This window comes from Podarcis gaigeae (genome assembly GCF_964106915.1).
Source record: "Podarcis gaigeae genome assembly, chromosome: 3".
Classification (NCBI taxonomy): domain Eukaryota; kingdom Metazoa; phylum Chordata; class Lepidosauria; order Squamata; family Lacertidae; genus Podarcis; species Podarcis gaigeae.
The window spans coordinates 103,315,819-103,331,951 of record NC_139680.1 but is presented as its reverse complement, the minus strand read 5'-3'; the positions used below and the strand labels follow the sequence as shown (position 1 = coordinate 103,331,951).

The window sequence follows — 16,133 nt, the reverse complement described above, 5'->3', positions numbered from 1 at the left end:
GACTCTGCAGCAACTCAGCCTATGGTTTGGAAATGGCTTGCAAGACAACAGGCAGGCAGTTCCTCCATATGATGTATATATGATGAAATATTAGCTTTTTATGGCATCTTTCATCCCAAATGTTCTGAAGTGCTTTACAAAAACATGTACACACTTGTATATATATGCATAGTATTTATTTATTTATATATTTAACATAGCTACTCCATAATAATAATAATAATAAAATCCTTGTTCTGCTGTTGAAATTCCTCCACCTCTAATGGAAGGAAAGGACAATTTGATTCAACAGTCCCAATGCTGCTATATTCGAGTTTGTGATAAGCTGTGTAATGAGAGTGAATTTGATGCTCTAGAGAAGATGTAAGAAAGAAGAATGCAATTGGAGTGTATGCAGGACCTGGGGATGCTATTCCGGCTGGACGAGAGAAAAAAAGCATCCAGGGTTCATTAATATCCAAAGAAGGTTGGGATCTTTGTTTTATGTGTGTGTTAAACTACACCATAGATCTGTTACTGTGAAACCAGTATCAAAGATTCTGTGAAGTATCTTTCCTTTTTGCTCCTTTGACATGAAATAGTCTGAGCTTCCCAATGATGTATCTTTTTGTGCAGGTGTCTGAAGTAGGCACTACAGTCTGTGCCGCTTCATTCCTCTCTCATGAGTTTTGATGGTGCTTCCTCCATGTGCCATTATTGCTTGTTCAACACATTAGTCTGTGAATAATATTTGAATAAGGTGGTTTCAGGGGGAGAGGACAGAATCGCTAATGTTCATTCAAATGGGTTGGTTGTGAACAGACACACCAGGTTGAAGGGGGCCGGGTGTGCGATGCATGTGTGATGCCTCCATGTTTTGTTGCAGCAAAATTCGTACTTCACCAATGTAGTAAGTTTTCTGCATCCCCCACAACCCCACCACCCCAGTTTTTGGATAGATAACACACTGAGCAATGTCCCCTATTCTAAGTCAGGCTTCCTCGCCAACCCATGAGTAATGTTACTTGTGAATAGGCTTGCCAACCTGCCGTTGAGCTGACTTGTGTTTTTACACACAGGGAGATTTTACTGGCAAGTAAGTGTCCCAGCTTTTTGTCATTTCAAGCAGCAGATTAGCACATATACCTACGAATAAACCTGGCACCCCAGCCTGCTGCTTGAAGTGACATGTTTTTGTGCCTCAGTCCATATCTTGCCCACCATTGTTTCTCTCCTGATCTTTGTGGGTATGCAACAGGAGTGCTCTGGTGCAGTTTCCCTGTGCTTGAGAACAGGGGTGGTTTCCCTTTCCTCTTCCTCTCCAAACTGGCTACCTTCTGTTTAACCAGCTCCTTCTTTATGATGTGAGCTACAGGTGCACACTGGCAGGTTATGGAAATGAAGGCCATATTAAAAACCAAATAGTGTGTTCCCCTTTCTCATATTTGCCCCATTGCTATTGTTGTTTTAACTACTGGATCTTCTGGTTTTTTTTTACTGGACGTGGATGCACTGTGTCCAAGGCCCACAAACATCAGTTGTCATCCTGATATGTCTTACAATGGTATGTGGCAAGCTTTTTCAGTGCTGGGAAGGCAGTGTCTTAGTATGCAAGCCCCGTTTTTGAATTTAGTATTGCAAAGAAAGTAGTTCAGTCAGATAGATGAAAAATCACTTTGGCAGTTTTCCTGAAGCAGCAAAGTGGTACCATATGTGTAGTCCGTAGATCACAATCACCATCCCTCTGTCCCACTTCTCCTTACTATAAAAGAGACACTACCAACAAAATTCACCCCCATCACCAACCCTAGAGCTGTGCTAATGACAAAGGGGTTGCTGGGATGTTCACATTTTCTTAGCAGGCAATGTAGAGTGCTGTCTGCTGGCTCTGTCCCTGTGTGCCAGCGGTTAGGCACCTGTGCAGCTGTTGATGCTACCATCATATTCCAGTGCTGGAAGAAGGGCACAAATTGTATACTTCCACTGGGGTTGGAACCCTCAAGCCTGGTCCTCTGAGCTGCTGAGGTTGCAGTGCAGCTTCTCATCTGATTTAGCATCGGGTCAAATGGACTAGACTTTTGAAAATTTAGGCCATCATAGTTTTGTCCCTGCATTATCTTGCACCACTCGCACCCTGTGCCCTTTCAGCTATCTTTCTGTACAAGAGCGCTTGGTTGAAGCTGCGTGGCACTGTGAATTGTGATTTATTGGGTGTTGTCTTTCCCCACAACAGTATGAATCTGGTAGGGTGTGTGTTTTGTGTAATGTTGCCTAGTAAGGTAAGCAATCGGTCAATTGTTCTAGCTCCTTTCCTTGTTAGACTCTTAACATTTAATCACTTTCTGGGTCACTATAACATTTAGATCTGCATCAGCAGTTCCACGAAACAGCACAAAGATGACATTTATAGGAAATGTTTCTAATTCTCCATTTGATGTATTGAAAGTCCTTCTTTGTACTACTCAAACCATTGAGAAAATGATCTTCTATTGAATGTACTTTTTTTAAAACAAGCTGCTAAACCATGTAACCTGGGGGTTGAAAGTTGACCTCCATTTTGCATTCACCTTGCATGCAACTTAACATTCGGATACAAACTTGCGCTTCGGAATTCCCCCCCCCCCCCATTTTTTATGACGTGATGTGTTTTTCTGTTGGGTCCTGTCACCTCAGTGCACCTGGCTTAATTATATCTTTCTTTATAAGAAATCACAGAGCTTCCTTATCAACACATCATTGCAAGTGCAGACAGGTGATCTGCCAACACGAAATGTACCCACATTGCAAAAGCTGCTCCATGTTACCAATGGAATAAGAAGGATGCTCATGGGACACTTACTTGCCCCTTCTCTTTGGTCCTTCCTGAGAAAGGCAAGGTCAAGGTCACCTTCAGCATTCTCAATGCACTGGGGAGAAATTAATATTTCCCAGATGATTTTTCTTATTTGTTAGGGAAAGACAAGAACAATTGTTAGTGAAATTTTCTCCCTTCCCTATCTGCTTTACTTTCCTCCCCACCAATAAAATAGAGCAACAAATGATCCAATAAGGGCAAACCCAGCTGGGCTTAGTTTCAGCACTTCTGATCCATGCAGTTCACATTGTAGCCTTTGCTAGTGCTTCATTGCCTATATAATGTCAAAGGGATAGCCATGGATAGCCAGCATGGGCTTGTGTAATCTGCAGAGCAGTGGGTGTCTTCAGCAGGGAGTAATGGGAAAGTAGGCGCCTTCTGATGGGTTCACACCCTGCTTTCTTGGTTTTGCAGCACTTGCAGTGCTGAACCAGGACGGGGAGGCACCATCTAGACCTGCCCTCGGCCTACAAGAGCCAGTGAAGGGTTAACTAGCACCTGATAAAGTATTAGAAAGTCATACATCTGCTGTAGCACTAAAGTGTAGACTGCTGAGGGTGTGGGAAGGGAATTACTGTAGCTCCACTGTGCAGTTTCTTCTGGAAGACGTTGTGCCTTTCATATTTCAAAAGGCAGGAATCATACAAGGTCCATGGTTCCCAGGAGGTTCAAAACCCAAGTCTCCAAGTCCCATCTAAACATCCTATTCTGCTGGCAAAGGATTATGCTGCTTCCAGGATATGCTAAGGCCCTGACTTAAAAACAAATCTATTCCAGAGAAAGCTGGATTCTTAATTGTTGGTTTGCCAGCTGCATTTCTCAGGGCTAAGGCCTCTTCCAGTTTCAGATGCTTGTTTTCTGTTTCTCAGGCCTTCCAGCTTCCAGATGCGCAGTTATAATAATTAATAATAAAAATCCTCAGGGACCAGCATATCCTTGCTTTGCCTTATCTCCTAAAACTACAGGCTTGCTGCTACTGTTCAGTTGGTAGTGAGATTTTAATAAAAGGATGCAGTCGAATTTATTTTGTTTCTGTTCTGTTTACGCAACTTGGATACCCAAGTTTAGTCAGATGTGAGTGCCGTCAAATTCACTTTGACTCACTCCCAAGTCAGTGTCCATAGAATTGCACTCTTCATCACTTTAAAGGGCCAGACACACAAAGGAGTTGATCTCTTGAGCAACATTTGAGAGATCAGCAACAGGCTGTGGGATCGTGCTCTTCGTCCTTAGAGGAAAACCCCCAGCACTGGAGTTTATGTCAGTGTATACCCTAAACAGAATTAAGTCAGAATGGGGGAAATCACTCTGAAAAGAGTGTGTGTGATCCTACAGCCAACTGTGTTACCTTTGCCTCTTGTCTTAGAGCACAGGTGCATCCTGAATTGTTTTTCCAAAACGTTAGTTTGGATATCTTGAGCATTTTATTTTGTTTTGGTTTTTTGCACGGGCAGCTGATTCTTAATGTTTAGAAAGCCCCTTGAAAACCTCAGGTACTAGATTGTCTTGGAGTCACTGCAGAAGGACATAAATATATTAAGCAGGAGCACTTGCCATGGCATCAGCTGAGGAAGGCATGGAGGCCCTTCTCCCTGGGAGAGTGGCATATTTTACCTTTAATTGAGGGAGAGCAGGAATTAGCCTGGAAGGACCAAGCTGCCTGAAGGGGTTCAAAAGTTTTGTTTTCCCTGAGCCTTTTTATTCTTTGCGTGTATTCCCCGCAAGATCCTAAGGTAACACTCCCAAATCCCCACCCCACCCTTCACCCTTTTGTACTGCAATAACATTGTATAATATGCTTGCACTATTCTCCCGGGCGCACCAAGCATGCAAGAAGAATAAAAAATATTGAAGCTTTTTTCACAATAAAAGCACTGTATTATTTGTGTATATAGAGAGGCTAAAGGCGAGAGAGAATTTTAATTCTGTCTCATGTATAAAAGCATGCACTGAATTACTGGTATGTAGAACACGCTGTAAATGCTGCAGAGTACTGTAAGATCCTACACTTGAAATCACAGTTAACAAGCAACTTCATCTAAAAAAAGGAAAAGAAACAAAAAACTAAACCGAAGCTGTGCAATGGATTTTGTGCCTTTTTTAAATCCATGTATCCAGACAATCGGAAAAAAGCTTGTATACTACCAAAACCTTATTAAAGAATCAAAGGCAGAACTTCGTGATGGTTGTTTTTCTTTGAGTTTGACCTTCACTGGGGAAGAAAAATACTTTTGTTGTTCTTATGCAACTTGCAGATCCATATGCGAGAACTGTGCCATTGGGCAGTGCCAGTATATTTTTTTTCCTTTTTGTTTTCCCCCAATATGTAACCAGGGCAAAGTATTTCACTTCTGGGATATCACCTCATCTTGAGGGAAGACAGAGTTAACCTCTGACTTCAACTGCGGGTAGGAAATCCCTTGCTATGCTTGATGAGTCCTGCTGTCTGGACAGCAGAGTAGAGTTTCTTTGGAGTTCATCTGGACTCTGTATTGCGATTCTATTACACACACACATCCCACCCTTTCCTTTCCCTTCCAGACTTCCATAGTGATCCCTTGGACAGGGAGGAGCATGGGAAATGGTTCATCTCCCCACCCCAGCTGGGATATAGTCAACAACTTGATCTTCCTCATAGCACAGATGGAGAAGGAAACAGCTTCCCCATTCCTATTCTAGGAACCGAGGAGAGTTCTGTGCAGTGGCTGGAAGTTTATTCTCCCTGTGTGTTCAGACAGGAGAGCTCCAGTGGTAGCCCCTTCTGCACTGTGGAGAAGATTACAGCTATCTCTGAGCATGCCAGCATGTTGAGACCAGTGGTGGTAGCAAGATTTAGTGTGCCTGCTGCCTCAGGTTGACTGGTGATGTCACTCACTTCAGCTGAGGGCACAACACATATGGCAAAGTTGACACCATGGGGTATAGTTTCTCCCAAGACACTCATCTGCACCCACACCAACTTCCTTGGAACTACAGTGGTACCTCGGGTTACAGACGCTTCAGGTTACAGATTCCACTAACCCAGAAATAGTACCTCGGGTTAAGAATTTTGCTTCAGGATGAGAACAGAAATCGTGCTCTGGCGGCGTGGCAGCAGCAGGAGGCCCCATTAGCTAAAGTGGTGCTTCTGGTTAAGAACAGTTTCAGGTTAAGAACAGACCCCCAGAACGAATAAAGTACTTAACCCGAGGTACCACTGTATCGGCTCACAAAGTAAAATCTAGTGTTCTGGAATGGCTTAAAAAATTGGCCAGAGGAATAAAAGGGTTTGACTCATAGGGCTAGACAAATAACAAGCGCTGTGCTATTTGAGGTGGGGTGGGGTGGGGCGAGAGATCAGCCTTGCTGGACAAATGTACTCCCATGAGTGCAAGAGGAACACCACAAGTGCAGGAGACATTGCTCTCTCTTGGCTGGTCATTCCTTCAGCAGTTCCACTAATCAATCCCCATGCTCATGGTTTCATCTATCTGAGACTCTGGACAGCTGCTGTAAGTCAAATAGACAATTCTGGGCTCTATCGGCAAAACAGCTGACCCCATATAAGCAGCTTACTCTGATTCTAGATAACTGGTAGAGCCCCTTTTTCATCCTAGGGGTTTTATTCCCTTGTGAGAACAACCTTTCTGCATGCTAATGGTAGGTGGACCCAGAGGCAAAAGCAGAGGCGCATTTAGAGGAGCGCAACTGTTTTGGTCGCACTTATGGCGGAGCCTCGGGGGTGCTATGATTTAGAATGGAGCACAAGAGGCAGGGCAGCGACAGATTTTGGGCATCACACTGAAATTTGAGACTCCAAGATCTGCCACTGGAAAAAGCGGGAAGAGCGATGGATGTGACTCGTAACTTTGTTACAATGTACCGTATTTTTTGCTCTATAAGACACACTTTTTCCCTCCTAAAAAGTAAGGGGAAATGTATGTGTGTCTTATGGAGCTAATGCAGGCGGGAGGCTCTGCTCAGCGGTCCCTTTAAAGAGCCGCGTGGAGCGTGTGTGTTGCACTTGCAGGCTTTTCCCCGAGGAAGGAGAAGGGCAGCCTGTCAGTAATGGGCTGCCCTTCTCCCTCCTCGGGGAAAAGCCTGCAAGCGCCACACACATGCTCCACGCGGCTCGTGAAAGGGACCGCTGAGCAGAGCCTGGGATGCATACAGGCTCTGTTCAGCGCTCCCTTTAAAGAATATTTTTTCCCTTGCATTCCCCCTCTAAAAACTAGGTGCATCTTATGGTCAGGTGTGTCTTATGGAGCAAAAAATATGGTACATTCTAGCGGCAAAAGAGTCATTCTTACAGCTCAAGGCCACATTCCAGCCAGGTAAAAGCACCTAAGCTATTTTAGGGCAAAGCAGGTTCAGGCTTAAACACGGCTGGGAGAAATCCCCGAAGGCTGGATAGAGAGGACTGTCAGGCCACATTTGGTTCTTCTTCCTAGAAGAAAGGCTATAAAAAGTGACTTCAGTGGTCTTGCGGTTAAGGACATAAGAAGAGCCTGCTGGATGAGGCCAATGGCCCATCCAGTCCAATATCCTCTTCTCACAGTCGCCATCCAGGTGCCTGTGGGAAACCCACAAGCAGGATTCGAGCACAAGGCCATCTCTCCCCTTCCTAAAGTTTGCAGCAACTGGGGTTCAGAAACAGGACTGCCTCCAACTGTGGAAGCAGAACATAACCACCGTAGCTAGTAGCTGTCTATGAATTTGTCTGATACTCTTTTCAGGACATCTAGGTTGGTGGGCATCACTGCCCTTGTGGGAGCAAGTTCCATAGTTTATCTACTTTATTTATTTCCTAAAATTTACACACTGCTTGATTGTAAGGGTGGGGGGAGGGCTTCAAAGCATTGTACGAAAAGATAAAGCAAAGAAGTTATCAAGAAAAAAATTCACAAGCATCTTTTAAAACATAGAAAAAGTTAGAATACTGAAGCAGGTTACAATTCACATCCCCTTTCTATTATTATTATTATTATTATTATTATTATTATTATTATTATTAAATTAAATTTGTATACCACCTCTACCCACAGGTCTCAGGGGTACAACATTAAATCACGGTATAAAAACACAAAATGCGTGATAAAAACAAAACAAAAAAACCCAGTAAACAACAACCCAATCAGCATCTGGGTAAGCTTGTGTAAACACAAATGTTTTTTAGCAGGCACCAAAAAGCACACACTGAAGGCAGCTGCTTGGTATCAATAGGCAGGGAGTTCCAAAGTGTAGGTGCTGTCACACAATATGATTATGTTCTCACAAATGTGGAACAGGTATTGTGTGGCACCTGTAGTACCACCAGTTCTGCCGATCAAAGCGATTGAATGCAGTAAGGCAATCTCATAGGTATGCTGTTAAGGGCTTTATACACTAATCGTCACACTTTGAACTTGGCCCAGTGACAAATGAGCAACCAGCGCAGTTCTCTCAGCACAGATGTTCAATGCTGGCAAGGCCTCACTCCTATCAGCAATCATGTGGCAGCATTCTGCACTAAGCTCCACCCAGAGCACATTGCAGTAACTTAGTCTTAAAGTAACCAATGCATGAACTACCTTGGCAAGGCTTTCCCGGCCCACGAATGGCTGTAGCTGTCAAACCATGTGCAGCTGATAAAAGGCACTCCTAGCCTCTGAACCTCCAGCGACAGAGCTCTGTTCTGCTCGTTACAGCTGTTGTCATGCTGGGTTTAAAGGTTTTGGCTGCTGTGCTGTGTACAGTCTAGGACAGAGATTCCCAAACTTACTGCACCCCCATTTAAAAATAATAATTACTCAGCCCCCCCCCCCCGAAATCTACCTGCCGGCTCAGTCTGATCCAGTGGCATAGCGTGGGTTGTCAGCACCCGGGGCAAGGCAAGTAATTTGCGCCCCCTAACCCGCAAATTTGCGCCCCCTAACCCTAACCCCCAGATGTTGCGCCCGGTGTGGCCGGCCCCCCCTGCACCCCCCACGCTACACCACTGGTCTGATCTACCCCAGGGGCATGGCTGGTGCCACAGCTCACCTGCCATTGGCCAAATAGACAGGCAAACTGCGACCCATTTCCTGGGGGATGCCAAAAAAGGTTCACCTAAGCCCGGGAAAACCCTTTGCTTCCAGCACAAACGCTGAATCCAGGGGAGGCATTTCTGTCCCACAATGGTGCCCGAACTGGTTGTAAGCATCATTACATAACAGATTAAATATGAACGATTTTTCAAAATTTCCTTCTCTTTCTTTATACTTCCACCGCCCCCTTATTATTACTCAGCGCCCCCCAATTGCACCCAAGGCTACTATTGCCCCCCTGGATCATTCCAGCTCCCCCCCAGGGGGCGATATTGCCCACTTTGGGAAATACTGGTCTAGGAATGTCTCTTCCTCTGGTTTTGACCCCTTTCTCCCCCTGGGGTTGCTAATCCCGAAATGAAAAACTATCCTCTGGCTTTATCTGAGAAGGGGGTGTCATGGCAAGACAACCTCACCCACTCCCCACACTTTTACAACTCCTCTTGCTCGCTGCTGCCTGGTTAATCCATTGTAGTTTTCCAGCTTCTTGGAACAGCTGCTGCCTCCATGAGCCATTAGGAGGGACACAAGGGCTTAGAAAAGAACATGGTGTCCTTGACTGTTGGGCCCACTGCTGGTGTCGTCCGTTCAATCCTCCAGAGCCTGTCTTTGCATGCAGGGAAGTCCCTAACTCACCAAAGTTTTAAGAGCCATCAGTTTACCTTCACCTGGTTTAGCCGGCCTGTCGAAGCCGTTTCTGCGATGTGGCGGCTGTCACACACTGTCAGCTTTTAGGAGCCACAGGTGAGAGCTGAGAGCAGGGTGGGGACCACAAAGTAAATAAATAACAGCAGGTAAATTTAGAAGCAGTGCAAAGTAGACACCCATGGCAGAGACCTAAGCGTCTAGTACAGTGGTACCTCTGGATGCAAACAGGATCCGTTCCAGAGCCCCGTTTGTATCCTGAAGTGAATGCAACCCGCGTCTGCACGTGCGCGGGTCGCGATTTGCCTCTTCTGCACATGCGCATGACGTCATTTTGAGCGTCTGCGTGAGCGACGAAACCCGGAAGTAACGCATTCCGTTACTTCTGGGTCGCCACGGAGCGAAACCTGAAAACGCTCAACCTGAAGCTACTTCAACCCGAGGTATGACTATATTACTAATTTCCTGGGACAGGAGGATTATGATCCGTCATGTAGATACACCACCTGGAATTTCTTGTCCTTCTTTCTTCTGGCCAGCAGTCCCGGTGGAGCAAGAAGACAGCGAGTGCCTCAACCACCCTGGTTGAACCTTCAACTCCTGGAGTCTTATCTCCGCTAATGCTCCCTCTTGTTCTCACGGCACCCGCTCCTCTCTGCAGCACCATCTTCCCTCAGCCTCTTTTTTTTTTGGGTCTCATCCCGCCCCTGCTTTCTTATTTCTATTCCCCATCTCTTTTTGTGGGACTCCATGGTAACAGTGCACAAAGGCATTTCACTCTCCCTGCAGTTCACATCCTTGACGGAGTCTCAGGCGCAAGTGGGCCGTGCAGTATGGCTAGGAAATCCAGCATCAACACCACCCTAAGAATTTTCTGGTAATTATAAATGAATAAATCCCAGGCTCCCTCCAAATTGTTAGAGAATCTCAGGCACCCCTGGAAAATATTTGACCATGGCCCTTCCAAAACTTTTTTTTTTTTTTTTTTTTTTTGCCTTCGAGTAAGGTGTTCCAACTGTGGATCTATTATTATTTAATCTTGTTTTAATGTTTTCAAAGGAAAAAATGGGATTAGTCCCTGCTCCTTGCTGTCTTCCTCTCCTGAAGGGCAGCACATTGCGGATGGGAGAGAAAAGCCTAATGAAGCATATCAAGTTCTATACAGTGGTACCTTGGTTATCGAACTTAATCCGTTCCGGGAGTCCATTCGACTCCTGGAACTGTTCAAAAACCAAGGCGCAGCTTCCATTTGGCTGCAGGAGCTTCCTGCACTCAATCGGAAGCCACGTCGGACATTCAGCTCCCCCAAAAAGTTCACAAACTGGAACATTTACTTCCAGATTTGCGGCATTTGGGAGCTGATTTCTTCCAGAGCCAAGCCATTTGAGAACCAAGGTACCGTTGTAGATATAATAACAATACTAATAAAAAATTATTATTTGTATCCCGCCTATCTGATTGGGTTGCCCCAACCACTGTGGGTGGCATCTAACAGATATAACAACATAATAAAACATCAAACATTAAAAACTTTCCTATACAGGGTTGCCTTCAGATTTATTCTAAAAGTCATAAAGTTTATTATCTCCTTGACATCTGATAGGAGGGTGTTCCACAGGAACACCTACTGAGAAGGCCCTCTGCCTGGTTACCTGTAACTTCACTTCTCACAATGTGGGAACTGACAGAAGGCCCCTGGAGCTGGATCTCTGGGTCAGGCTGAATGATATGGGTGGAGACACTCCTTCAGGTATACAGATGAGATATATCAAGATCTAGATACACACATACATGTGCACGCATGCGCACACACGCGCGCGCACACACACACACACACACACACACGTGTTTATAGCAACACTCCTTCCATGCTATTGTGAATGGCTGTGAGCCATCGGATGTGTTCCAGTTTACTATTTTATATCCTCTTCTTTCAAAGTGATATTGCTGGTGTTGATGTTGTACCTCCTCTAGTTTGATGGCTTGGTGGCCCATGAGACTGGCTGATGCATTAACTGTATAATGAGCTTTTGCATTGTTACCTGTCAGGAGTGTTCATCAGACATCACACTAGCAGGAGGTGTAGGGGAGGCCCTGCCTCTTGCTTGTCTTTAGCAGCAGTGACCTGAGATGAGTGGGAAGCAGTGGCCTTTCCTTTCCTTCCTTTCCTTTCCTACTAGTATCATGCCTGGATATTAATGATGAAGCACTGAAAAAGAATGAAGGGGGAATTCCACGAACTGTTGATCAGACATCCCAGAAGACACTCTCGGGCCCTAAGGACCGAGTTTAATACCATGCGGTAATGTAATGTCTTTGTCCAGAAACTATCCTCAAAGACAACTTTTAGTATTTTTAGGTTCTGTCTTGAGCCTTCTCCAGTTCTAACCAATTTTTCATGAATCAGACATGGTCTGAGTCCATAATGATACATTTAAAGCACATGACTTCCCCCAAAATAATTCTGGGAACTGTCACTTGTTGTGGGCACTGGGAATTGTAGCTCTGCTGGGTGTGAACCACAAGATTGTTTGGTGGAAGCCATGTGCTTTAAATCTACTTTGAATGTCTGGTGCGGATGCCCCAAATACATTTTCCATTTAGTGTTCTCGGGATAACTGTTTTCTTCTTCTTCCTTGTCTTGTTCCAGGTGTTCACACTGAAGCCTTTTGAAATGAATGGTCTCCCCAAGGTGGTGCCTTTAAGTTTGCCTTATCAAGACTTTAAAAGGGATGTGTCAGAAAACAGGGAACGGTCCAGAATTCTCCATCATATAAAGAAGGTGGATTTCTCAAATGTTGTGTTAACTGCCCCTTGCAAACCACCGGCAGCCCATCTAGAAATGGCAAATGACAGATATGAGAAGGAGGAGGAGGAGGAAGAGGAGGAGGAAGAAGAAGAAGAGGAGGAGGAGGAAGAAGATGATGATGATGACGACGAAGCTGGTGACTTAGGAGAAGAGCTTGATCTGCACAGTGACTCAAGCAGTGACGTGAGCCAGAAAAGTACTGAGCACAGTCAGGAAGGTGCCCCATCCACCCTCTTGGCTGATGACCAAAAGGAGTCCAAGGGCCGAGCCTCAGCAGCAGAAGGAGACTTGGAACTTGAAGAAGGCTCCAAAACATTGGTTCTCTTTTCGCCCGGTGACATCAAGAAGTCTCCCGTGAACGCAGACTTGGCTCCTGATGCTGATCTCGGCACTCTCGCTGCATTGACTCCACAGAGTGAGAAACCGCAGCCAATGGGAAGCCAGCTTGATGTATCGGAACCAGGGACCTTGTCCTCCATCCTTAAGTCAGAACCAAAGCCTCCTGTTACTGTGGCCACCACCTCATCCCCTTTCACCAAAGTTGAGCGCACGTTTGTTCACATCGCAGAAAAGACCCATCTGAACATCATGTCTTCCGGTGGTCAGCTGATGAGGCACGAGGAATACCCTACTCCAGGGCAGTATGAAGAGATCATCATTGAGGAAGAGATGGAGGAAAATCAGGCACTTGTAGAAAACGGGAGCGTGAACTCGGCTCTGGAAGGGGGAGAAATGGAAAGCTGTGCTCTCTCGGTGAATCACATCGAAACCACCTCTGAAATTGTAGGGGAGCAGGCTGTGCTTCTCAATGGCGTTAATAAAATGGAAGAGGACGACCTGGAACACAAAGGCACAATTGCCCCTGAATCAGATTTAGAAGAAGCCGATAAGATGGATACAGAAGAGCCTGGCCTTGAAAATAACACTCTTGCAATGGAATCCTTTAAGAAAATGGAACTCCCTCCAGATGTTCCGAAAGAGAGCCCCAGAAAGCCCCTCAGCGTCAGGTACAGAAGCCGGATCCCCGTTTTGCTGTCCGAAGAGGACACTGGCTCAGACCTTTCGGCCTCGCACTCTGGCAAAGAGCGGCTGTACAAGAGGCTGAAGCAGCAGGATTTGGCTCGCCTGGTGATGGAGAGGAGGCAGAACCGTCTGCTCAGGTTAGCTTCAGGTGCGTCATCCTCTGCTTCCTCCAGCGACGAGAGGCGGCGAGCGTCAGAAACACTCTCGGCCACTGGCTCCGAGGAGGACACCCACGACTCAGACGACTTCACCCCGAGGAAGACGGGGAGTCAGGAGAAATATTCCCTGGTTAAGATGGAAGAGAGAGGCTTGAGCACAAAGAGCAGAATCCCTCGTCCCATTGTGCCTGCAAAGCCGCCTGTGATAGAATTGAAATCCGGGAGCCCCTCAACTCTTCTGCCGCCAGCTCTGAGTAGCAGCCCAGGTGATAAAGCTGTGACCAACAGGTGAGTCTGTATGAGAGGCCCTCCTTCCTTCTGAAGCCAAGCACTCACTATTTCAGCCAGCTAACTTCTCTAAGCAGCTCCTCAGCTCCTCCTTTTGTCCACCCACAGGGCTGTGATTAATCTCTTCTCTTTAAGACCATTTGTATTATGATGCTAAGGTATCGCTTCACTTGCTGGATTTTCCCTCATCCCAGTTATGCAGTTACTCTGCCCCCCCCCCCCAGCATTCCCTGACCTTCAACCTTCTTTCCTCAGTAAGACTTCAGCCTAGACACTCAGATCTGGCTCCAAGGCCCTTCTGGTGGTTCCCTCACTGCGAGAAGTGAGGTTACAGGCTCCCTAGATTCTTCAGCTATCTCTAATCCCCCTCCTCTGCTTCAGCCTCGGAGTCTGAACTGCTCCCTGTCACAGGCTCTTCCTGCTCACTAAACCCCTGTTATGTATTGAATTGAATAGGATCCAAACTGCAGCAGTCTGATTGGTCCTAGAACAATAGGATCCAAAAGGCAGCAGTCTGATTGGTCCTAGAACAATAGGATTCAGAATGCAGCAGTCTGATTGGTCCTAGAACAATGCAGCAGTATGATTGGTTGGCAGGAACCACCCAATCATGCTCCAGATAGAAGTGAATCCACAACCTGATTGGCTTACAGTATAATTCTGGAATTAGCTAATCATGTGCAGCCCATTGCGTAAATAATGTATATAAAGCAGATACTTTGAGGGGACTTTCATTCATTCCTCCTCATCACTATGAGCTGAATAAAGAGCATGAAATCACTTTGCGACTCTGAGTATATTTCAACCCTGTTGCCCCTTCAGCATCCAGGCCTTCCAATCCTCTCCCCCTGACCTCTCCTTGGTGTCCCACCACCAATCCCTGGGTTCTGAGCCTTCCTCCTCTGGGGTTTGTCTTGGAGGGAGGGTTCCTCAGCTGGTGCCTCCCACCATTTCTCCTCATCCAGCCAGTCCCCGACAGGTAGGGGGACAGGCTTCATCTCCTGTTCTGAGAGTGTAGTACTAACCCTGGCAAAATATATGAACCAGAGCTTTTTATATAGTTGTATGTGGACTGCCTGGCTGCCCCTCTCCTGCCACAAGTCTGATGTAGCCAGTAGCGTTAGCTTTGCCATTAAATTCTCTTTGTTTTCTCCCCACCTCCTCTTTCTCTTTGGTATCCTCCTGCAGGCTTCAGGGGCAAAGACCATCCGGCGACTCCCGGGCGAAAGCAACACCGACTCCCGCCGTACCTCCCTTGCGGAGCAGTCCGAGGAAAACCCCCCGCCCCCCACCTTGGAGTCCCAGCCTCCCCCCGCGAAACCTCAGTGCTTCCCCCAAGAGCCAATCACTGTCCAGAAAAGAAAGCTCATCGCCCTCCCGCCAACATAGGTCAGGTACCACGTTCCCTCCGTGGGTGCAACCTTCTTCCAGGGCTCCCTCCAGAGCTCAGGCAGGTGGGCTGCTGGGAGACGCCCCGGCGTCCCCCAGTGCAACCCGGAAAGGACCGAGAGGGAAAGCCCAAACTCAAATTCCAGCAACCAAAGGAAGGCAAGTATCCCAGGAAGGCAAGGCTACTGCTAGATAATGATCTGCTGCTGCCAAACCATTTTTGACCAACCGACCTACCATCTCGCCAGGCTGGAGAAACCTCTGCGTATGCTAAACACTCAAGACGCCGCAGCACAGCCTTACACCGTGTTGGAAATACAAGCATATAGCAGCTAGCTCGACTTCAGTGCTTCACTTACCCACAAGCTCACGCTGTCTCAATCCAGCTCTTTAACCTGGCTGGGGCCTCCCCGGCCAGCTCATGCTTGCCTGCTATTGCCCAGCCACCAAGCAGCAACTCGGGCAGCCTGCCCCTGTGCCTGCCCCTCCTTCCTCTCACGCCGTCTTTTCTTCCCACACCCCCTTTCTGGGTTAGCAATACCACCGTCTCCTTCGCGGAGCCCTGACACTTGGGTAGGGGAAGGCGGCTTTTTTTATAACGCACCGGCCAAAATCAGAGGAAAGGGCTGCGCCTCACCTGGAAGAAGAGTCTTGGTGCGAACTTCTGAACGGTCAGGTCAACCCAATGCCCTTGCCTCCCTCACCACCCTACTGCCCTGCCCTTCGCCACCCCACCCTGCCATCCCCGGGCCGTCTTCGGGGCAGCTCCGACCGGGCTGCCTGTCCACTCTCCTGTAGTATTTTGACCCCGAGCACTGATGGAACAAAAGTCACAACCAGACTCCGACCGGGCTGCCTTGCCTGCAGTGTCAAGCAAGGGGAATGTATGACTATAACTGCTAGCCAGAAGGAGAGGAGCTGTGTGTTGCTTCCGGCGTATATAG

At 46.9% G+C, this 16,133-nt stretch overlaps 1 protein-coding gene across 1 annotated transcript in view; it reads left to right on the top strand.

Annotated features, from left to right (window-relative positions):
* Nucleotides 1-15,524, top strand: part of TTBK1 (tau tubulin kinase 1) — an 89,130-nt gene extending 73,606 nt beyond the window's left edge. Inside the window, exons 13-14 of the mRNA XM_083733928.1 lie at nucleotides 12,173-13,800; nucleotides 14,989-15,524. Coding sequence (XP_083590054.1) covers nucleotides 12,173-13,800; nucleotides 14,989-15,385 — 2,025 coding nt within the window. The 3' untranslated portion in view covers nucleotides 15,386-15,524. The remainder of the gene's footprint in view (nucleotides 1-12,172; nucleotides 13,801-14,988) is intronic.
* Nucleotides 15,525-16,133: the final 609 nt, after the last annotated feature.